General features: G+C 37.1%; 1 protein-coding gene across 2 annotated transcripts; it reads left to right on the forward strand.

Annotated features, from left to right (window-relative positions):
• Positions 1-193: 193 nt before the first annotated feature.
• Positions 194-12,664, forward strand: LOC107602672 (adenylate cyclase, terminal-differentiation specific-like). 2 transcript variants are annotated; one of them, XM_016295237.1, is made up of 7 exons: positions 194-535; positions 4,878-4,974; positions 7,086-7,157; positions 7,742-7,935; positions 9,120-9,987; positions 10,225-10,348; positions 11,292-12,664. In XM_016295237.1, exons 1-7 carry the CDS (start codon positions 464-466, stop codon positions 11,302-11,304), a joined length of 1,440 nt encoding a protein of 479 aa, XP_016150723.1. In that variant the 5' UTR covers positions 194-463; the 3' UTR covers positions 11,305-12,664. The 2 variants fall into 2 exon arrangements, with proteins under 2 accessions (XP_016150723.1, XP_016150724.1); XM_016295238.1 differs by lacking the exon at positions 194-535 and having other exon boundaries at positions 4,889-4,970.
• The last annotated feature ends 12,072 nt before the right edge of the window (positions 12,665-24,736 follow it).

A 24,736-nucleotide genomic window follows, 5' to 3' on the forward strand; every position in this document is an offset into this window, starting at 1 on the left:
CATGTGCCTTGTATGGAAACATCAGTCCAGCCTCGAAGGCGCAGCGAGCCAATCAGAACGCAGGGGGCGGGTTTTGTTTTTTAAGGCTGAAGCCAGAGCGAAGCGCAGCAGCGCGCGATATTAAAGCACCTGAGAAACACGCTGCTGCGCGAGCGCCAGGGAAAGTTGCATTGCAGCGCTGGAATGAAAATGCACGGGCTATTTTTGAAAATCAACACACTGGACGTATTTTACTTGGATATTTAAAGCTGATATTGTAATCCGAAGACTGGAGTTTTGTTTTCCTTCCGTTCATGTGAATCATTAATGCGCGCTTTTTAATCATTTCCACACTGGAGATCTGGGATACGCCGTTAAATGTCTGCACGCTGTTCAAAGTGACCCAGCCCCTCTGGAATAAACTTTCCTGCAGCTGAGTGTGTGTGTGCGTTTGACAGCGAGAGAGACAGTTGGATGTGCGCGCATGATGAGCTCGCGGCTGCTGCTGCTGGCGCTCGCGGCGCTCGCGGCGTGCCTGCGGTCCGGTCGCGCGCAGGTAAGCCTCACCTGACTGACGTCACGCTCGGTTTGAGTTGAATTCATATGTCTCATTTGACAATAGCTGCATTCACTTTTAACTGTCTTGATTTCGAGGATGAAATTCGAGCAAACTGTAACACATTCCCTCATAAGCACGCCTGACTGCGCGTTGGCCCCAGAGTGGAGGAGAAAAGAGAAACCATACTTGATTTGATGCTTAATCTATCTGTATTTGTTTATGTCTGCAATTCTAAACTCAAACAAAGACACTGTTAGGGTTGCCAGCATTAATGTGCACTGGATGGATTCCCAGATGCACCACTGCCAAAAACACATCACTCAGTCCAAGAGCATCACTGTCACTGCTTAGACCCCAATTATGCTGTGCATTTAACACTACAGTACGTCTTTAGCCGTATTAAAATAGTGCTGCGAGTTGCTATAGAAGAGGGTCCTCTGGAGGGTTCCCACGGTCATAGAAACTTGAAATTGTGTTTTCCAGACTAGGAAGAATGATGTGAATTAATCAAATCTGAAAACTAATGTGCACACGTGCACACACACACACACAGACAAAATCTATTTATATTTTTTAAATAGTTTTTATATTTTTGAACTACATTCCAAACTGCAGATATTTGTAAATATAAATTTTTTCATTTTTTCTAAAACTTGGTCAGAAGTCATAGTAATATGTATTGAAAAAAACACAAATATTTATATGTTTTCAAATATTTTTGAATGCACATTTTTCTAAAACTTCACGTGAAAAAACAAATCTAATCTGAAAAGTCATGGACATGAATGTAAAATATTTATATTATGTGAAAAATACATTTGAATGTACGCAAATCATAGTGGTGGATGATTCAGGTCTTTTCAACACCCAGGGAACATAACACACATTTACATTAGGCACTAAGCAGATAACACACACATCACACTACAACTACACATACAGTACAGTATATATTTTGAACACACTATAAGACCTAAATCCCCTTGTGATGTTTCTGTAATCCGTCTCTTGAATATCACCATTGCACCACCACCAAACCTACAAAAAACTTTATGTCAGGTCTACCCTTTAAAACCCAGCGCTCTGATTCGGACTGTTTGAGGGAGTTTAAAAGGTCACAGCTGATGGGATTATAGTCCTCCAGCTGATGCATCATAAGTCTTGTGTATAAGTTATATAAGAGAGAGGAATAATCTTGGCGGCACGTTAAAGACGTGCGGATGGAATCACATAAAATGATTTGGCTTTGGGTCTCTCGGGGCATTACGTGTGTGTCACGGCCCGAGGGCTTAAAAAAAATCGAAATTGCTTTTGCAGACATGACTCAGGAATCGAGCGAATGAAAGCTGAGCCAAACAAATGTGCATCGAATTAATGACTCCGTTTTGGAAAATGGAAGATGGATCGACCTTATTGTGCTTGTGCTTATCCGTTCATATAATATTTAATCTCCCTCTATGTAAGCATGATTATCGAAGACTTTTTTTTTAAACAAATCCTTCTTTTTATACTTCTTTCAGTGCATCTATTTATACAAACTGTGTGTTTGTATGTGCAGGTGTGGCTACAGTATTTCTTTATGTCTGAATTCGTTTATGGCAGACTGCCATGTGGCTGCCCTCTAATGTTTCAAGTGTGTGCGTATGGCAATCCAGGTCCATAATTATACCCCATTCCTCCTCAACTTTTCCCCTGGATGAACTATTGACATTCCTGCATCCCATGATTCATTACAGCATGTGACAAATGGGAGTGATATCATCCTAATAGGATCGGTGTACTGTATGCGTTACTGCACTAAACACACACATGCACTTGACAGTGGGTATGAAATACTGCTTTAGTGCATGTGTGTTTCACACTGACGTGCAGTTCTTTACACCTGAGGATCCATCATGGATTTTACACATGCTGATGAACGTTGGTCTTTCACTATCCAACTGGACGGCATCTTGGTTTTGTGCATCTGGCTAACTTGGTTGACTACTGTTCTGCATTTTTGCAGTATTTTTAGTTTTTTTTCCCCTATTAGTGTACTTATTATGTTACTTCATAACTTCATAATTAAATTTTTCACAACTGTTTTTTTACCGTCTTTCTGATTCTTTGAATTAAACAGATTGTTGCTACTGTACCTTTAAGGCTTCTGTATGCAAATCTTCTTGTTATGATTGCTTGCTCAGCTATAATCACTTCATTGCATTTCAGAATGCAGCAAAGCATGAAACAGAGTTTGTGTAGCTACAAGCGTTCACATTCAAACCGGATCGCATGAGAAATTGCACGAAAAATCATAAATAATTTAAAGCATGACAGAGAGTTTGTGTAGTTACAAACGTTCACATTCCAACCGGATCGCATGAGAAATTGCACGAAAAATCATAAATAATTTAAAGCATGACAGAGAGTTTGTGTAGTTACAAACGTTCACATTCCAACCGGATCGCATGAGAAATTGCACGAAAAATCATAAATAATTTAAAGCATGACAGAGAGTTTGTGTAGTTACAAACGTTCACATTCCAACCGGATCGCATGAGAAATTGCACGAAAAATCATAAATAATTTGCGAGTGTGCAATTTCGTGAAATTTCGTACAAATTCTTACAATGTGATATATGAAAAAGTATGTATAAAGTTTAATCTCTAAACCTATGGGGTGAGAACAGATCGGATGAGAATGTGTGTATGAGGTTGTATGAATGAATCATACGAACAAATCAAAATAGTTATGAATTGTTGTGAGACTGTATTGTCACTTTGGCATACTTAGCGCCAAAAATCTCTACCAGTTGGCAAATTTCTACTGGTTAATCATGTCTACTGATATATCGTCCATCCCTAGTCGCAGGCTTTGCGAAAAGAACATTACAATATATTTCTATTAGTGGTCCATTTAAATGGGTTTTTCGATGGCTGAGGCTAATATCTAGAGAGCAGGTTGGCTAGTGGCTGATTTTAGGCTAATACCCAGCTAACAGGAATGCAAGGTTTTCTCAAAGTTATGAAGCAACATTTAAATTTTTTTCTGAAACAATTTAAGTTGGATGTTCGTTTAAAAAAAAAAAAAGTTAATACTTATTAGTTTCAGATGGTTCAGAGAACATTTAAAACTAACTTTTCCACAATGTTTGCAAAATGATGAAATGGAACGTTCCCTTAATGTTTTCTGTAATGCTCACATAACATAAAAAAAAAACTGGATGTTTTGATCGTTCAGAGAACATTCAGATATCATGTTTTCATAACTGAACTGGAAAGTTAGTAGCTGGTTAAATACATAATACAATTGAATGACAACAAACTAGATGCACTTAAAATAGCTAAAATCACCTGTTTTGCTCAAAATGGGGAACTCCCTGTTGAAAAAACCAGCATATGCTGGTGAGGTATGTTTTGACGCTGGGATTCTGGTTTAAGCTGGTCCTTTGCTTGTTTATGCTGGTCCTTTGCTGGTTTAAACTGGTCCTTTGCTGGTTTAAGATGGTCCTTTGCTGGTCCTTTTGCTGGTTTATGCTGGTTCTTTTGCTGGTTTAAGCTGGTCCTTTGATGGTTTATGCTGGTCCTTTGCTGGTTTATGCTGGTAATGTGCTGGCAAAGGACTAGCATAAACCAGCAAAAGGACCAGCATAAACCAGCAAAAGGACCAGCAAAGGACCATCTTAAACCAGCAAAGGACCAGTTTAAACCAGCAAAGAACCAGCATAAACCAGCAAAGGACCAGCTTAAACCAGAATCCCAGCGTCAAAACATACCTCACCAGCATATGCTGGTTTTTTCAACAGGGCTGCCATTACCAGTAACAAATGGCCTATAACATGGTCTACATCGGCCAACTAATCAGCCTAACCAACATATCTATCACTTGTCTGTATATACAGTTTATTAATAATTTGTGGCATGCATGTCTAGATAATAACAGCACAACAGTTGTTGTTGAAAAATCTCCTGACTGCAGTACACTGTAAGAAATTATAACACATTTATGAGGAACCCTGTGTGGGGATGTGATTTTTGATTGGTTTGTTGCTTACGGCAATATGTTTTATTTATATATTTATTTTCCCACTGTGTGCCTGCCACATGACACTGACCACATCTCACACACACACAGAGTGACCTGATTATGAATAATGCAGCTTAATAAAGGACAGAGATAAAAAAATAAGCACAAAGTACAATTGGAGCTCTCCACACATGTCTCTGCAACACGTGTCATATGTACACTGGTTAGACATGTATTTTATTGAAATTACAGGGACCGGTTTTTCACCCAGACAGGTGTGTGTTTGTTCTAGACATGTCTGACCACCTCTTTCTCTCTCTTTTTTTTCATCAGGGAAACCCTTTCCCTCCATCTCTGGTGGATTTAGTGATGAACAGTCCGATCTCATCCGTAGATGATCTGAAGAGACTTCTGGACGTAGAATCCGTAGGTAAAGCTGATATATATATATATCTAATCTTTTTTTTTCTAAATAAAATATATTTTGCAATGGCCGCCTTGCTCTCTACATATCGTCATTGTCCATTATAAAACCCATATCAGCACTAGTAAACGGCTCGTCATTTGTAGAATGTGTGTGTTTTCTGGGGTGTGTTGAGTGGGAAGGTGAGGCAGGAAAGAGTGAGGGGTCTGGAATGCAGTGTGTGTGTGTGTGTGCATGCATGTGGATAATGGTAATATTTACATGAATGGGCCATGTATAGCTCTTCACAGGCACAATAGCAGTGACCTTGAGCCCAGTTCAGCTCAAAGTTTACAGAGGGGACACAAACACAAGGCTATGCTATTGTTACCAATACCGGTGTGTGTATGTGTGTGCATTTTAGCTAGATTTAACAATGTTACGACCCTTACTACAAGAGCTATTATACAGGATATGGATATACAGTAGATTGACAGGGCTTGATCAGATTTACGGCAAGGTGTCGGGACAGTGGAATCAAGAGGATTCAAATGGCCAATCCCAGACGCTGCAGGTCTTTAGGATGAGACACACAGAGACACAAACAAATGCACAGACAAAGCAGAGTTGCGCAACGTAAATGCACATTACAATGGCGAGTTTCCATGAGTCGTATGTACAGGTTCACGTTGAAAGAAGAACTAGTTGATGAAATAGTCACAAGTTCAGAACGTTTTTGGCCTCAAATGATTTTCAAGGATTTTCTTTGAAGGATATTCAAGATACTTTCTAGTAAATTTAAGTAGAGATGTATGTTCTGCATTGTTTTTAGAATTATGTCCGATAGACAAAAAAGCAGACTGTGATTGGTCACTTCACATGTCAGTCAAACAACTCTTTCCTGTATGAGTGGGTGGTTCTTTTTTTACACCGTTTAACTGAAGTGTCTCCCCAAAAGGAGAAAATATATGTCCTAAGTCCTGTTGTCCCCTAAAAAAAAATCAATGTCTCAATGTAAAAGATAATGCTCACTGAAATTTGAGAAAGAAAACCACAACCGTTCACACCACGATAACTACAACAACTACACCAAGAAATTATGACCTTCTGTTTATTATAAGTGCTCACTGCAGTTTTGTCGTCTGTCACTTTAAATGCTTAAAAGGTGGATTCTGATTGGTTGTCAATATTTTAATCATTCATCTGCTGGGAAAATTATTCTGAAAGTGATTCCAACAAAATCGTTTCTCTGTGTCATCATAATTGTGGTATGAGCTTCCCTTTAAGACCCATTCACACCAAAAATTATAACCATAATGATATGCACTAATGGAGGATAACACTTTATGTTTAATGTAAGCGCACTGCAGTTTTGTCGTATGCCACATTACATCCTCAGGCTTGTTAAAGTCAGGTGGATTCTGATTGGCTGTGAGTGTTTTTATCATTCTGAAAGTGATTAGTGTGAAATTATTTTTCTGTGTTGTTATGGTTATAGGTGTGGTTTTCTCTTTAAGGCCTAAATATAAGGCCAAAATATAAATGTATGCTGGCGTTTCGTCATCTGCTGCTTTTTTTTTGAGTGCTTTGTCGGATGGATTCTGATTGGCTGTCAATATTTGTATCATTCATCAGCTGCAACTAATTGTTCTGAAAGTGATTCCAATTATATCATTACACCTTTGCTGTGGACTTTTGTACTCTCATATATTTAATGTATGTTTAGACGTTTTCTTTTTGCATTCTTTTGGGGTACAGATGATAATGTTGTCTACGACTAAAACTACTAAAAATGTCACTTCATAAAGAAACACAACACAAATACGCAAAAGTAACAATGCATTACTTTACAGAAAAAAGTAACTACTGTAAGTAATGCAATTAGTTACTTTTTTATGGAGTGACACAATATTGCAATGCATTACTTTTAAAAGTAACTTTCCCCAAAACATTATAATTATCGTACTTGGTGTAAACAGGCCTTTAGAGTCTGATTACACAAAAATGAAATTACACTTAACTGGTGAATTTCAGAAGGTCACAAATCTAAAGTCAGCTTCATGATCTCTAACTAATCAAATTGGTGAACGATGTTCCATATCTTAAATGTTTTAATTCCCCCTTCATTTCATTTTCAGAGGAAGATGATGAGAAGCCCGAGAATGAGATGCACTCTAACGGAACACACAGACGTCTTCCCAGAAGCCTTAGTAAGTCTGCTAGCATTCCCTTCCTTCCTCTCTTTGTGTCGCTGTCTCTTTTCCACACTCCCGTCTCTTCATCTTTGTCCTCCAGCAGAATTTCAGTGTACTTCCAGTCTGTGGCGATTATTTTGAGACACTGTGGCATCTCCATTCCACAATGGTGTTGTGGCTTTGTTGTGTGTTTGTGCGAGTGTGTGAGATGTGCTTATATGGGCCTGGAGGCTGCTGTTGCGTCTCTGTGATTGATTCTGTCTCGCCACATGTACTTAGGTCACCCTCAAACACACACACACACAAGTTTCAAAGCTCAGTTTTACCACCCACGCTTCTTTCGCACATGTACTCGAACCCTTATGTTTTTTTTTCTCTTTCTCTGAGTGCACGCTTTCTGTCAAGTGCACCTCAGATCTGTGAACTGTACAACAAACAGACTGACAGCGCTGAGAGGGTGAATTACAGAGTGTGTCTGTAGTCTTGTCAGTCTGGTTTGTCTAACTTCCATCCAGTTTGGCTGCTACTGTTTGGCAGTATGATAAATAAACATTAAATAAATGTTAAATCAACCGTTGTTATTTCTGACTCTCTCACAGATGTTCAGGTGGCCCAGCAGGCGATGTGTAAGGTGAGAACAGAAGTTATGGAAGTGACCCGTTCGATGTTGGACAGACGGAACGCCAACTTCTTGCTATGGCCTCCGTGTGTGGAAGTGCAGCGCTGTTCGGGCTGCTGCAACACACGTGTTTTACAATGTGTGCCAGTCACAACAGAAACACGACATTTACAGGTATTTATGTGCAAAATTGCAATGACTTTGTAGCTGTGTTTAGACAACACGTTTTCTAAAAGATTCCTTTTGGCCAAACTCTCAAGTATCATTACAGGAATCATTCACTGAGAAATCATTCCCAGAATGCATTGCGCAGAGCTCTGTGGAAAAAAAACATCTACGAGAGTTCATAGAAATCTTAAAACTAAAAATATACTTGTATTTCATTCAATATCTTAAAATATCAATAAAAAAGTAGTTACCCAATATTTGTATGTACTAAATTTGTATACGTATTTGTGTCACATTGTTATCTTCGAAACATACTGACATAAAATAGTCAAATCTAGTTACAACTGGACTATTTTAGACAATATTTATGTACTGTATGTTATGCTAATTAGTGTATAACATTGTTATTGTAGCAACATGCTGACATAAAATAGGTAAATATAATTTTAAATACACTAATTTACCCACTATTTATACGTATTGTGCATTTGAATGTTAATTGGATTTAACATTGGTAGCTTAGCAACATATACTAACATAAAACTGTTTAAATCTAATTACAAATAGAGTATTTTACCCAATTGTACTGTGTATTTTATGCAAATTAGCTTATCACATTGTTAAAGGGTTAGTTCGCCCAAAAATGAAAATGCTGTCATTATTTACTCACCCTCATGTTGTTCCAAACCCGTAAGACCTTCGTTCATCTTCGGAACACAAATTAAGATATTTTTGATGAAATGTGAGAGCTCTCAGACCCTGCATAGACAGCAACGCAACTGAAATGTTCCCAGACACAGAAACGTAGTAAGGACATCGATAAAACAGTCCATGTGACATCAGTGGCTCAACTTCAATTTTGCGAAGCTACGAGAATACTTTTTGTATACGAAGAAAACTAAAATAACATCATTTATTCAGCAATTATTCCAGGAAATTTTCCAGGATTTTTTTTTGGAATCTTTCGGAAATTTTTGGGAAGATTCTGGAAATTTAGCAGAAATTTTCCACCCCTTTGCAACCCTAATTACAAATTGACTATTTTACCCAATATTTAAGTGTACCGTGAATTTTCTATGCTAATAAGTATGTCACATTTTTAGCTTAGTAAAATGATGGGATTTGTTCAGAAATTAAGTGGTTTATCATTGTAAATATTATTATTTTAATATCTCTTTTTTTTTGTCTAGATGACAAAAATCCAGTTCATCAACCGACAGCCAGTCTACGAGAAGGTTGTCATACCCGTGGTGGACCATGTGACTTGTAGTTGTCAATCACGTGTTTCTGCACAACCCCCACGGCTCCAGACCACACCCCTTCCTCCACCCAGACCCCACCCTAAAGTAACATTACCAAAGACGCAATCGAAAGAGGAGCTACACCGCAATGATGAACTTAAACATAATCAAAGGCTCCATCTGGAGGATAGAGAGAGTCAGGAACCACAATGGCTGTTGAAATACACAGTCGCGCACACACAAGGGTACCGACAAAGCCCATACCAACATACACTCACACACACACCAGTTTACACAAGCAGAGGAAATGTTCCCACCAGACAAACCACATTAGGAGATCCACACATGATGAGTGACACAACACAAACAGAGGAGGTCGAGCCCATGAAAACAGAACACAGTGGCGACGGCATGGCAAAAAAGACGCAACAGCATTACGACAAACATCCGCAAGAGGATCAACCGACGAAACCATATCAAACAACACCACAGCAACCAAAAAACAATCCTTCCCACAATTCCGTCCAATCAGAGCACAGCGTGCCGCACAGCAGCCAATTAGACGGTCTTAGTCGCACTTACAGCCACGTTGAGGTCATTGGCCAATCCAGTGGCTTATCAGAAGTACTAAATCATCAGTCTGACCAATCAGAAGTTACAAAACATCATCACCACCACCACCAATCAGAAGCAAGTAACCAAAATAAGCAGGAAAAGGAACAGCAGCAAGAGGAAACACAACATTATCTTCGTCACCACCGACACCAACATACAACGCAAGCAGTTAGCCAACAACAGACTAGCACACAAAGAACGGGTCAGTGTATAGAATGTCTATTGAGTCATTGTGTGTGTACACATTGTATTTTTATTAGTAGCTTATGCTTCCTGTTATTCTTTCCGTTTCTTTAACGTCAGAGGTAGCTTATAAAGTCATAGGGTCAAAAAATCATGTAACGCTAATATTGTGATGGCTGCCTTGAGATTAATTCTTTCAGCGTTTATCCAACCATCCTTCTAACCACAGTCTTCTGTTTTCTTCATTATCCCATAGTGACAAAAGCCCCTCCCACCACTCCCTCAGCCCCACAGACTCCGCCCCCTCTTCAGCCCCCGCGGAAGCGCCGACGGAAACACCGGAGGAGGATGAGCAAGGCCTCCATGAGAGCGATGATAATGTAATTTTATTATTATAGTATGTTAATCGAAAGTGTACGGCTCAATGACATGACAAAAAGACACAAAAGCCTCAGTGAAAGAATCAAATACTTAATAAGAAAATTTTAAAGTGATAGTTCCCTCAAAAATTAAAATTAAAATCATTTATTCAACCTTAAGTTGTTCTAAACCTGTATCAATTTATTTCAGCTGTGGAACTCAAAAGAAGATATTTTGAAAAATGTTGGTAACCAAACAGTTAACGGTAGCCATTGACTTCCATATTATGGAAAAAAAATATTACAGAAGTCAATGGCTACAGTCAACTGTTTGGTTACCAGCGCCAAAACAGAAAATGACATCAGGTTGTAAAATGTCAAGTGGTATGTTTCAGCAAAAGCATAATGCTATTTACCTTGAATCCTTGAAATTTGTTACCTTGAAAAATATATTTAAATAAAATGCAAATAATGATAAGCTAAGATGTATATATAAAGTTTTAGGGGAATATATAATTTTTCCTTTACACCACATGACACTTTTAAAGTCATTCATCTGAAATTTTTCTTAAATAATATAAAGGTTTTTCAAAATGATATGAAACCAACAAGAATGCAATGAGTACCTTGTGAACGCTCTTACATGCCATTGACCCATACACTACTAAACATAGAATACAACAAAACTGAGTCATTTCTGTGTAATTAGTGGCATCAAAGAGAACTGCAGAAATATTTTCCAACACCCCATCTACCATTGTTGGGTTAACAATGCTAGCAAATGCTAAGGTTAATAGCGTCTTCCATATATAGACATCACTGGTTGAGCCCATTTAAACAGACTGCAGTTCAGTTTGATACTGTTAGCGGCATGGAAATGACACACTGCGTAACAAAACAATTCAATTTTCAAGTGAAATCTAATCAAAGATCTAACCAGATTTGGACCTCCATCTTCTAACAGGGTTATGTCCTGAAGAAGACCAAGACTCTGAACTGCTTCCAAAGTCCCAGGAGCAACCACAAAGCTGGGAGTCAGGGTGGAGACACACAGGATATAGCAGAGACACACTGGAAATCTTTTTATAATAACTGGAAATGTCTTTGATCTTTGCCAAATAAGCTCCCATGAACTACATTTCCCATTACCCATTGCAGTCGTAGGAGGCCACCAGTTCTGTGGTCTCTGCTCTACGTGAGCTGGTCGTACTCAGGATATCCCGTGAGAAAGGACTTAAAAGGGATTCCATATGGACGCAAACACAGCCTGCCAAATAGTGAGACTGTATTTAAAACAATGCAATTACGGTCTGCCAAATACACTTCACACTTCGGTCAGCACAACAACTGCCAAATGTGGTGCAATATTGACTTGAACTACTGGTTGGCCAAGAATCTGGCTCAAATCAGTGATTAACTACTTGGGGGAAGTCAAAGTAGCCTTCAAATGCCAATGAATGATGTAGACCCACTGCGGGTCGGTTTGGAAAACAACTGTGGACTATTTATCCACTGGAGGAACTACTGGAATAGCAACGGGAAGAAGTAAAACTGGAATATGTAACTGGAAAGTTGTGAGGACTTGTGAATTTGGACTCTCAAAGAGCAAAGCAACTGGAGATATGAAGCTTAGAAAAGTATAGAATGCAAATAACTATTACAAGTTCATCTCAAAATGTATAATCTGTACATTTTCCAAGCTACGTAAACACTCCAAGTTTATTAAATAGCAAAATATCAGCTGGCTAGATATGAAATCGAGGACTAAAAGCACTTACAAAACAGTCTTTTGGACATTTACCATGGTAATATGATGGTATTCGTTGAAGTACTTTGGAGTACCATGTATATGCCATGGTATATGAATATGGTTATCCATCTGATACCATGGTACTGCCTCAGTACTTTTTTGTAAGGATCTCTCAGTATCATGCACATTATTTAATTGGTGCAAAAACACTGGAATGTCATACACTGGAGATGATCAACTATGAAGTGCTGAAAGCACTTAATGTTCACATGTTGGTAGATGCACGGTCAAATAGTACCTAATTCAATATTTAAATAAAATAAAGAAGATTGTGTTTAGCTGTAATGAGGTTACCGTGAAATACTCCCATCCTGTAGGGGGCGGTATGGAGTGCTCTGACATTTAATGCCTGCTGTTCCCAAACGTCCGTCTGTGCATTCAGCTGCTTCTGGAATCTTGTAAAGCTATAAAATAACTGTTTGTAAATGATGCATTTCTTTTCTGGCTTTTTACGTAACTTATTTATAAAAGGTAGATGCACTACCCAACTGCTTCCAAGAGTAATTAATTGTTATTTGTTTTGATGGAAATTATTGTTAATGTAATAATGCTATTTTAATATAAATATAAAAAGTGTTAGATTTATCATTGGTTTGATGTTTTTTTTCCCAATCGAATTTTGCAAAAACATTTTAGATTTGACTAATAATAATAATTTTACTCACCCTCCCAGCTGGAAGCATATTCATTCAAAGACGACCATGGCTATGGTTTCTTAAGCAGCATATGCATAGCATAAGTTCTCGTTTTTAAAAACAGTGGGCTGCAGACTGTGGTCCCGAGACATGTTTTTAAAAGTTGAACCATTTTTAACTACATTCATCGTCTAAAAAATAAACCGCAGGACCCTCACAAAACAGCAAGATGTAACACCATTATAAAACAAGTCCACTTCCATGTGAATGTAGACAAATAAATATAAAATATTTTATTGTCTTGTTGAAAATGTATTTTATAAGATGATTTGTTTTACTTTGGGTTTTTAGCATGCTAGCAGTTTACTGTTACTGTTAGCATGCTAAAATCCACTCAGAAAATCGTAATACCACCTTAAATTACTCTCTACTTGCAGAATAATAATTTGTATAACTATGGTCTGGACTGCTATACTTTTTTTTTTTAATGAAAATAAAATAAAATAAAACAGGATATAATCAAAATCCCTTGAAACCAAGCCACTTTTGGCGGCCATCTTGGAAACCCCCAACATTTTCAATGTGGCATTAGCTATATTTAAAAAATAATGTCAAACAAATACAGTATTAAACAAATACATCCAAGATTGTGTTAATCTGCCAATCCGCAATACAATCTGACAAAAATAGTATCATAGATTCTACAGTACTTCTAGCACAAATTATACAATGAAAATAAAATAAAATAAAACAGGATATAATCAAAATCAAAATCATCTTGGAAACCCCCAACATTTTCAATGTGGCATTAGCTATATTTAAAAAATAATGTCAAACAAATACAGTATTAAACAAATACATCCAAGATTGTGTTAATCTGCCAATCCGCAATACAATCTGACAAAAATAGTATCATAGATTCTACAGTACTTCTAGCACAAATTATACTGTTTCTGCAAATACGCATGCTAATGCTTTCTCAAAATTTAAGGTTTGCATTGTCTTCAAAACATTGTGTTGTGTGTATCTGTAAATATCACTGATATTATTTTTAGGAAAGCCATAAACCAAAACAAGATGGGTATAATCTATAGAAGACCGTTTCCGCCACTAAATTTAAGAAAAGGTAATTGCGACTTTTTATCTCACAATTACATCTTGCATTTCTGACTTATTTTCTCAGAATTGTGAGATGTAAACTCGCAATTGCGAGTTATAACGTCCAATTCTGAGGAGAAAACAAGACTGATATGTTCACAGAATTCCGAGTTTATATCTCACAATTCTGACCTCATTTTTCAGAATTGTGAATTTATATCTCACAATTTCGACTTAACAACTTGCAATTGCGGATTTATATCTCACAATTCTGAAAAAAATGTCAGAATTGTGAGTTTGTATCATGCAATCCTGAGAAAAAAAAATCTGAATTGTGTGATGTAAACTCGCAATTGTGAGAAAAAATGTCGTAATTGTGAGATAAAAAGTCGCAATTGCCCTTTTAAAAAATTGTTTTATTCAGTGGCAGAAACGGGCTTCCATAATTATCTAAATCCCTTAAACCCTTACCAAAAAGTAGTATACTTCAAGTTTATTTTAGTAAGTATACTTAAGTAAAGTTCAAGTATATTTTTAAGTATACTTTATGTAGTAAGTATACAAATATCAGTGGACTATAGTAGTATACTTGTAAGTGTACTATTTCAATACTCCTTGGGACTAAATTGGCCCACTTTCTACAAACCCAATTCCAAAAAAGTTGGGACACTGTACAAATTGTGAGTAAAAAAGGAATGGAATAATTTACAAATCTCATAAACTTATATTTTATTCACAATAGAATATAGATAACATATCAAATGTTGAAAGTGAGACATTTTGAAATGTCATACCAAATATTGGCTCATTTTGGATTTCATGAGAGCTACACATTTCAAAAAAGTTGGGACAGGTAGCAATAAGAGGCCGGAAAAGTTAGAAGAACTAACGCGGCGAAAAATAGTGGAGCAATATCAGAAAGGAGTTTCTCAGAGAAAAATTGCAAAGAGTTTGAAGTTATCATCATCTACAGTGCATAATATCATCCAAAGATTCAGAGAATCTGGAACAATCTCTGTGCATAAGGGTCAAGGCCGGAAAACCATACTGGATGCCCGTAATCTTCGGGCCCTTAGACGGCACTGCATCACATACAGGAATGCTACTGTAATGAAAATCAAAGAAAACAAGGACAACCCAAGTTGTTATCAGCGCTCAGTTCAGAAGCCTGCATCTCTGATGGTATGGGGTTGCATGAGTGCATGTGGCATGGGCAGCTTACACATCTGGAAAGGCACCATCAATGCTGAAAGGTATATCCAAGTTCTAGAACAACATATGCTCCCATCCAGATGTCGTCTCTTTCAGGGAAGACCTTGCATTTTCCAGCATGACAATGCCAGACCACATACTGCATCAATTGCAACATCATGGCTGCGTAGAAGGATCCGGGTACTGAAATGGCCAGCCTGCAGTCCAGATCTTTCACCCATAGAAAACATTTGATGCATCAAAGAGGAATATGCGACAAAGAAGACCTAAGGCAGTTGAGCAACTAGAAGCCTGTGTTAGACAAGAATGGGACAACATTCCTATTCCTAAACTTGAGCAACTTGTCTCCTCAGTCCCCAGACGTTTGCAGACTGTTATAAAAAGAAGAGGGGATGCCACACAGTGGTAAACATAGCCTTGTCCCAACTTTTTTGAGATGTGTTAATGCCATGAAATTTAAAACATTCTGTTTTTATTCACAATTTGTACAGAGTCCCAACTTTTTTGGAATCGGGTTTGTATATAAAAGTATACTTTTAAGTATAACAGTAGTAAACTTTGCGTACACCATTAGTTTACATCAAAATGTTTAGTTTGTACTGCAACTATACTAAAAGTGAACTTATAGGTATACTGATAGTTTACTAATTAAATACTTGTAGTAGCATTTTTTTAGTACACTTTGAAGTGTAGTCTCAGTAAACTACTAGTTTAGTAGTTTTATACTACAAGTATACTCGTAAGTTTTCTTTAAGTGAACCTTACATCATACTTTAAGTATACTACTATGTCCCTATTTAGGTATTAATTTGTATATATTTTGTTACATGAATATCTGAACATAAACATCAAAAGAACAGGGTATCTGCTTGTAAACAAAAACATTTTATTCTAGCTTAATGCATTCTTTTTTTAAACACTTTTCATAAATAAAAAAAATAAACAACATTGAACAAAAAGCTGAAAAAAGACTATGAATTGGATTCAGAACGATTGGGTTTGTAGACTAAAAGTATACTTTCCTATTTTTAGTTTAAAATAAGTATACTAATAGCACACTTGAATAAACTTCTTTTTCGTAAGGGAAGCCATGCCAAATTTGCCGGCCATCTTGGAAACGTCCCCTATGCAGCATTAGCTGTATTATATGAAACATGTCATGCAAATGCAGTATCAAACAAATACATCCAAGATTGTATTGGTGATTGTCAGATAAACAATCTTAGAAAATAAGTTGTCATGAATTCTACTTTTTTATCTCAAATCAGGATACACAATATTTTTCACTGTTTCTACTAATATGCATGCTAATGCTTCCTCAAAAATCTAAGTTTGCAGCGTCTTCAAAATGTTGTTTGTGTGTCTGTACATATGGATAATTCTGCACAGCATGAGTCTTTCTAAGCGTGTAGCATGTGGTGGTCACATTACAGTTGTGATTTGTGTGTGTGTGAGGGTGACAGGTCGCAGTGGTTACCGACAGTCGTCATAGCAGCACAGATGGACGTGTACGCAGAGGGAGATCAGGTGGTGTAACAGATACGAGAGGGCTGGCCAGGGGAGATTAACTGATAAATGTTACACAGACAAAGCAAATAGATGGGAGAGCAAGCCGGAATGAGTATGTGGGCAGGCTGTGGGTCAAACGGCAAAGTGAGAGGAGAGATACAGTAAGAGAGGAAAGTCTGAGAGAGGGCAGATGAGGAGAAAGGGAGTGTGAGAGAGACATGTAGGGAGTGACGCTGTATAAGTGGTAAATCTTTGTGAGCGCAGGCGGTAATCTTCACAAGTGCCCGGTAACCTCAAAGTGGGAGGTATGTGTGTCTGGCGGCCCCGACATAGGGGCTGCCTTGTCAAGTGAGGGTCTAAGTTGAGTCAAGTGTAAAAAAAAATAGACTCAGCAATAATTTGTAGACACCACCAGACCCCCAAAGTTATTACCAAGATGTTAAAAATGCACAATAGTAAAATATTCTCCACACAAAACTAGTGAGTTGCCTTCTAAGACAGCATACTAAGTGTAGATGGAACGCCCTACAAATGTGCCAACTCTGTGTGTCACACAAATAGTGCTCCTCATGGAAATAAGAAACTCGCATTCCAACAGAGCCTGACTTTGCAGAATTAAGGTCCTTGCACACTGAGCCCGAAAATTGCGTATTCGTTTTTTTTCGTATTCGTCATCCTTTCCTATCAAAATGCTCGCTACGGATGGGAAAACACAGAAAATCGAACCTGATCCAATTTTTTTATGACGGACGAAAGTTTTGGAGGCAGTGTGTAAACGTGATTGACACAACGTGAGGTCGTATTTATTTTTTAACGTGTGAAAATTTCGAACGAAAATTTCGGACTCAGTGTGCAATGACCTTTAGCCTTTGAATTAACAGAAAAATACATTATTTACACATAATACACACTATTTAGAACTATTTTGCATGGTGTCAGTGGCACTTCCAGTTATTTTAGCTGAACAAAAACTGTCCGTTACGTTGCTTGATATAGCAAACTGGGGTTTGCTATTATTTTAATTTATTATCGTATTCATGAATACACTGGTTTGTGGCACAAATAATTTAACCATTTACTACTTTGTCATTCTTCTAGTTACGTACATATAGCGGCTAGTGAATTGGAAGTCTGGCACATTCGCAGAAAATTGCTTACTTGCGCCTTTCAAAATAAGGTGGATACTGTCTACCAGGGTTATGCCTACTTATAAAAGCCAGAGTATACTTATTTTTCCACGTTCTGCTCCATCCTGCACACAGCTATGTCCGCACAGCTTTCAAAGTATATTCAACCGTGAATACGCGCAGATGTTTAACACATGCACAGTAACATGTGTGGACTCGTTCTGTCTAAAAATTTACCTCGTGCCTGTGCTTTTGTACGTGGAACATCTGCATGGGCACAAAAATTGGGACAGTGCATGGACCGTTGAGCAGAAGTACACTTTATGTGGTATTTACTTTAGGTAGTATACCTAGACTGCTTTCAAAATCGCATACTCTCTGTGTAAATTGAACACTCTACAAAGACACCAACACAAATAGTGTCCTCACAGAAACGAAATACTCTACTCACATTCCAGTTTGACTTTAGCAGGTTGCTAAACTAACGGATCAGTACTCAAATTAGCATAAAAATTAAAAAAAGTATAGAATGATTTTTTTATACGTTTATTACTGAATGAATGTATTACCAATATTGCGTTCAAGTAATCAGAGTCAGAGTATGTACTGCATTTACTGAAACATTTACTGGCCATTTTATGACTTTAAATTTTAGCTACACAAAACAGCATGTTCTGCTTGATGTAGCATATCCTCATGGGATTTTAAAGTTACCATCGTATGCACACTTTTGGAAGTAAGTGGAATTTTTTGCTTCATTCATTCTTCGATGATACTTTTGCTTCATGCATGTTTCTTCATTCATACTGTTTATTCGGTTACTACTCTTTTGACATGCTTCTTTTGTCATATTACATAGTATGGAAGTAGACATATAATTTCTCTCAGTTCGGGCCACCATCTTGAGTGAATGTTTTCACTGGGTTTGTCGCAAAGCATTCTAGGACTGCCCTTACTGAAAAGCATAGATGTGATTCTGCTTTAAAATTCTGCCAAAATGCAGTATATTAGAAGGCAGCATAATTTGGTTGCCTACATGGAAGTCCATTTCCATATGTGAAATTATGAGATACTAAATCATAATTATGAGATACAAATTTAGGTATTTAAGGTAATAATTACGAAATAACCAGGTCAAATTATGAGATAAAAAAGGTCAAAATTATGAGACACTAAAGAATAATTATGAGATTTAAATTGAAATAATGACAAAAAGCCAAAAATTAGATAAAGTCATGAGTGAGACAAAAAAGTAATAATTTTAACATTAAAAGCTGAAATTATGGCAAAAAGTCAAAATAATCATTCAAATTTATAATTCTGAGATAAAAGTCATAATTATTACATACAAGTCATTATTTTTACATAAAATGTTGAAATTATGATGAGATACTAAATCATAATTATGACATAAGAAGTCATCATTCTGACATTAAAGTTGAACTATGACAAAAGGTAGAAATAATGAGATACACAGAGTTATAATTATGTCATAAAAAGTCCTAATTATGACATGGACATAAAAAGTTCTAATTATGACATATTTTGACTTTTTATGTCATAAGAATGTCTTTTTATCTCATATTTATGATGCCATTAAATGCAGTCTAGGAAGGCAGCTTACTAAGTTTTGGAACATAGCTTCTGTCTCTTTAAAAGTTCAGCCAAGAATTTTTCCTGAAATCGTCTTTCATTCAGAAAGCTACTCTGATTTTGTTTGGAAAGTTAATAATGCCTTTTAAGATACAAAAACCAAATCTGAAAAAAAAAACAGAAATGTAGTTTAGAAAATACTTTTTCAAGCATTTTATTCTGTGAACTTCATTCAACCCAGAGTGAAATGGTCCAGACTCGGGGGAGGATGATATAAAACACTATTTGAGAGTGAATGCATCTCTGCCTGTGTGTGTGTTGTGATGCAAGCTGTGGTTTTGGTGCATTAGCGTGATGTGAGAGCTCCAGCTGACCCCTGGCACACCCTGCAGCTTACCCTCACTGAACTCACTCACACCTGGGCTCCACCTGGCCTGATCTCCCCTGCCCCGGTCAAACCTCCATCCATCTACCCTGCTCAAACAACCACCGTACACCTGTGCGAATTAACACGTGTGTGTGCATCTAATATAAAGTGCAGATTTAACCACAAATGCATGGGTGTGTAGCGCTTACACAAGAAAAAGGTAAAGAGGGGGTCAAATTTACTCTAATCACATGGCTAGGGGTCGTTCTAATCTACATCGAGTGTTGCGAACTAAGAGACTATTAATACAACTCTTCCTTTTTATTTAACAAATTCGTCATTAAAAATGTCTCCGAGACCAGGTAAATCCACATAGACAATGGTTCATGGGTTCATAGAGAAAAGCCCCTAGTGGCGAACCATTGAAATTTTCAAACATTTTAAAACAGTTATGTAAGTAAAACTAGACTACTGAAATCATGTGACTTGGGCAGTTTGATACATGCTCCAAACCACTGGTTCGAAATAATTCACAAAGGTTTCGAAGCTTCACGAACCAGTGTTTCGAAAGCATCCATCACTACCAAATTACACATATTATTTGTTTTACCTCTGAAACTATTTTCTTTTCCAGAGATGTCATCTAGGCCAGGCAGGCTATTGGTTAATGCTAACCAAATAATAAAAAGCTTTTTTTTTTGTTTTCGCAAACTAGCTCTGTTGTGGTATGTACAGCTTTGGATAAAAGATCAAGTTCTGGACCTTTTTTTTCCTGAAAAATGTAGCTCTGATATTATGAAGAAAACACTGTAAAAATGCTGCCAAATGTAGCACCATTAAATTGAACTCAAATGTCAAAAGGTTTTGTAAGCATTTTCTCAGCTGGTCTGTAACAGTTAGTGTTGAATCAACTTTTTATGAGTTCCTGGACCTTCTGAGGTGTGTTTTGGCTATGGTTTTCTGTGTGCATTATTTATACATTTGTGTGCTCTGTGTGTTTTGGCTGGCACGGATAGAGCTGATAATGCATGGGTGGAATAAGGCCTAATGTGTGAGTGTCATAATCACCATCAAATCGCACAGGGCTGGTAACGCTACACACGGACCTGTGCCAGATTTAGCAGCCGTGTGTAAGGACACACTCTTAAAGGGACAGATACAGCCCACAACATACACATGGGACACAGATTGACACTATAAGAGAACAACAAGGACAGAGAAATTGGACTATGCTATAAAACTGTAAAACTCTAGTTAAATGGTAATAATTATGTCCAAATTGCTTGAGAATTGAGAAAAATTACAGCCATAAATATTTATTACTGGCAAATTTTAACATTAACATGCTTTATTCTTAGACATAGTGCCAATCTGGTTGCTAAAGAGGTTGCTTTTTATACAATTTTTGGATATCCAACCCGATCTTAAGCTAGGGAAAACTATTTAACTAGGTGGCAATTTCGTATGAGTTGATGTAACGTCACACGGGCATATGCAGATTATATGAAAACATACGAATGAGTTCGAATTCATACAAATTAGCTACCAATTCACCAAACCGTAAAATAGTTACGAATTCCCATGAGATTGTGGTGGGATAGATCAATTTGAAAAATGCTGGATGGAAACACTAAAATGCAAAAAAAAATAAAAATACACATAAAATATATGCACTTTGCAGAACTGTCTGATACAGATACATCGGTCACCAATCATTCGTAAAAATTAAATTTGTCAGAGAGTTTGTATTCGCATTCTAAACCGTGAGTAATTTATTACATAAAAAAGCCACAGTGACAATTTTGTTCTGTTGAATGCATGAGATTTTAAATGCACGTTTAAGGCCTGTTCACACCATTTTCACTCAAATCTGGCCACACTTTGTGCGCAGTTTGCATTAAAAAAATGGTTTCTACCTCTGATTTTCACTGTCGCTTAGCGAAATACACGATGTCAGTTTTATGTAATTGTAACATTAGTGGCTCTGGGCATGGTACCAAAAGAACAAATCTGATTGGTTGGCCAATTTTCTTAACAATGTGATGGAATAGAGATTAGAAATCCTTTGCATTGCTGGCATGCAAATGTTCATGTTGATCTGAACAGGCACATTAACAGCTAATTTAAATTAAAATGTTTGTCGCACCAAATATTTGTCTTTTTCCCAATATATTTAGAATGATTTTATATTTAGCAATTTATAATTAAACAAAAAACAGTAAAGTAACTTTTAAGTAAAGTTAAAGTAGTAAAAGTAACTTTAAAAAGTAGCTATAGTATTTTTAATATAAATATTATAAATAAATGTTTTATTCATTAATTTCGCAACTTATATGTAAAGCTGTTGCTAGTGTAAATTTAAACTTTGCGATTCCTAAAATTTACTTATTTTTGGAGCTTGGCTCGTATCATTTCAGACTATATTGGTGACAGAATGTGCATGCATGTTTATTGATACTGAAAAAGTCTGGATTGAAAACATTACACATTCTATCAAATTGCTTATTATCCAAAAATCTCTAGATTTTGAATGCATGAGTTAGAAACACACATAAGAAAATTCTAAAACCTACTTTTTTACAAACAAAATCGGCAACACTCTTAAGATCCTACAGTTTCCATTGCAGTTTGTAATCACCGCATTCATCCCAGAATTCAATCTGACAGTTAATCTGAACAGTATCTTAACTCTTTAATCGGTTTGTGTCATGACCTAATCTCACTGTGTGACTAATGTCTTCCCCTCAGAAAACATATCTGACATATATCGCATGGCTCAATGCCTGCAGTCTTCAAAAACATGGACAAGCATGACGGACAATTCAGATGTTCTACTTTCACAATTATTTTTAGGTTGCGTGTCCATGACGTTCAACTGATCTTGGGAATGTACTGTAATGGTTTCTCCCTCATTGTGCAGTACTGTGTCAATATTGTCTGTCTGTCTCCGCCGGTTTGTGAATTCCTCCCCTCAGAAAGCGCTCAGTAGAGGGAAGCCCACGCAACTAGAGTCAGAGACCTCTCAACTGCACCATGACTGTCAATGTGTGTGAGTAACAGAGATCACGGCCCCACTCAAGCATCTGCTGTGAAGTATGTGTTGTTTCACTACGACTGACAGCACTGAAAATACACACACATTCAGACAGTTGAAGCTAAATTAGCGAGAACCTCTCATAGACATGTTCAAATCCCCTCTAGTTTTGATGCTAAGATAACATTTAATGTAACAGTGCTGCAGTGATGATGCTTTTTTGTAGGCCAAAACCTGGAAATCAGTTAGCATTTTAGCGCTACCAGTTCCATCGTCCTGAAGTCAATGAGAATTTGGTTAAATGCCTGAAATAAGGTCTATGGTGAACTCAAGTTCAAGATATTTGCGTGTTTTATTCTACAACATTAAATACATCAGTAATAGGTTTTACTTCCTAAAACGGCAGTTGCTAACAAGTGGCTAAACGTTACTACAGAGGACATTAACAGCATGCCGACTAATCTGCAACTAATCTGCTTCATAGCCACATTGTGTTTATAATCACGCTCTTACAAACTATTCTAACCCAAACGTTCAGAAATAACGTATTTTAGAAAGACTAAGTCATGTGATTGTGGTGTAGTTTGTTTGTATCCCACATTTAGCTTTCCACTTCCGCCGATTGTATTTGGGCCTCAAAATTCATAAAAGTTGTGGTCATTTCATTATCTTAATGACAAAAATGTGTAAGAATCAGAAACTTTTGTGGGTCACAGAGCTTATTTTCTGCAATAAACCAAAAGCCAAGGCAAGAAACTTATTGGGTTTTTGTTGAGGAAACCAGGGTGATGCTAACATCTGGGATGACCTACAAAAACACGTCATCACTGCAGTGCTCTATTAATGCTAAAAGCTAAATTTATAATGTTAAAGCAAAAGGTCATTTTGATTTGACATTAGTTTGTCTTTCAAATGGTTAGAATTATTTACATGTCCTTACATATCAGTTTACAAGTTTCCCTATATTTGTGAGGCGATTTTTAAAGGGGTCATATGATGCGATTTCAATTTTTCCTTTCTCTTCGGAGTGTTACAAGCTCTTGGAGCATAAAGAAGATCTGTAAAGTTGCAAAGACTAAAGTCTCAAATCCAAAGAGATATTCTTTATAAAAGTTCAGAGTCAGCCACACCTACCTAAAACGGATCGTTTTAACATGCCCCCACATATTTACCTCACTATGTGGGAGGTACAAAGAAAGAAGGCGTAACTTTTATTCTCGCTGTAGTATTGTTGACGCTGCAGCCATGTCGTGAAGACGCTGTGTGCTTCGTTGTGAAAGCGAAACTACTTTGTTTGGTCTTCCAAAAGAGGACTCCCTCGTTAGTATAGCTAAGACTGCATACATGCTTAGCAATTTGCTAAAGCTAACTTGTATGATTGTACATACAGACACACACACACTGCTGTTTTCGCACCTGCTAACTAACACTCATCTCACTCTTCTATCTCTAACACTCGTTGGCATTTCTTCACACACTGTGCATGTCTTCAAAGCAATCTTGAACTGTGTGTGTGTTTGGGTGGGGATGGTATTTTCCACTTTCACACATGTAGTTTTACTGGATGTCGCAATCATTCACACCCTCCGTCAAGAAAAATACTGAATGAAATTTTTTAAACTCAGCGTTTTCCTTTTTCGTCCACTGTTTAAAACACACAGCCAATCACGCAATACCACATAGCCAGGCAGAACTAGTGATCCAAACTAGTGACTCTGCACTACACTGTGAAAACATCAACATACTTAAAGAGATAGTTCACTCAAAAATGAAAATTACCTCATTAGTTACTCACCCTTAAGCCATCCTAGGCGTATGTGACTTTCTTCTTTCAGACAAATACAATTGTAGTTATATTAAAAACTGTCCTGGCTCTTCCAAACTTTATAATGACAGTGAATGGGGGTCGAGATTTTGAAGCCCAAAAAAAGTGTGTCCATCCATCATATAAAGTGCTCCACATGACTCCGGGAGGTTAATAAAGGCCTTCTGAAGTGAATTGATGCGTTTTTGTAAGAAAAATA

This window comes from Sinocyclocheilus grahami, unplaced genomic scaffold, assembly GCF_001515645.1.
Source record: "Sinocyclocheilus grahami isolate Dianchi unplaced genomic scaffold, SAMN03320097.WGS_v1.1 scaffold332.1, whole genome shotgun sequence".
Classification (NCBI taxonomy): domain Eukaryota; kingdom Metazoa; phylum Chordata; class Actinopteri; order Cypriniformes; family Cyprinidae; genus Sinocyclocheilus; species Sinocyclocheilus grahami.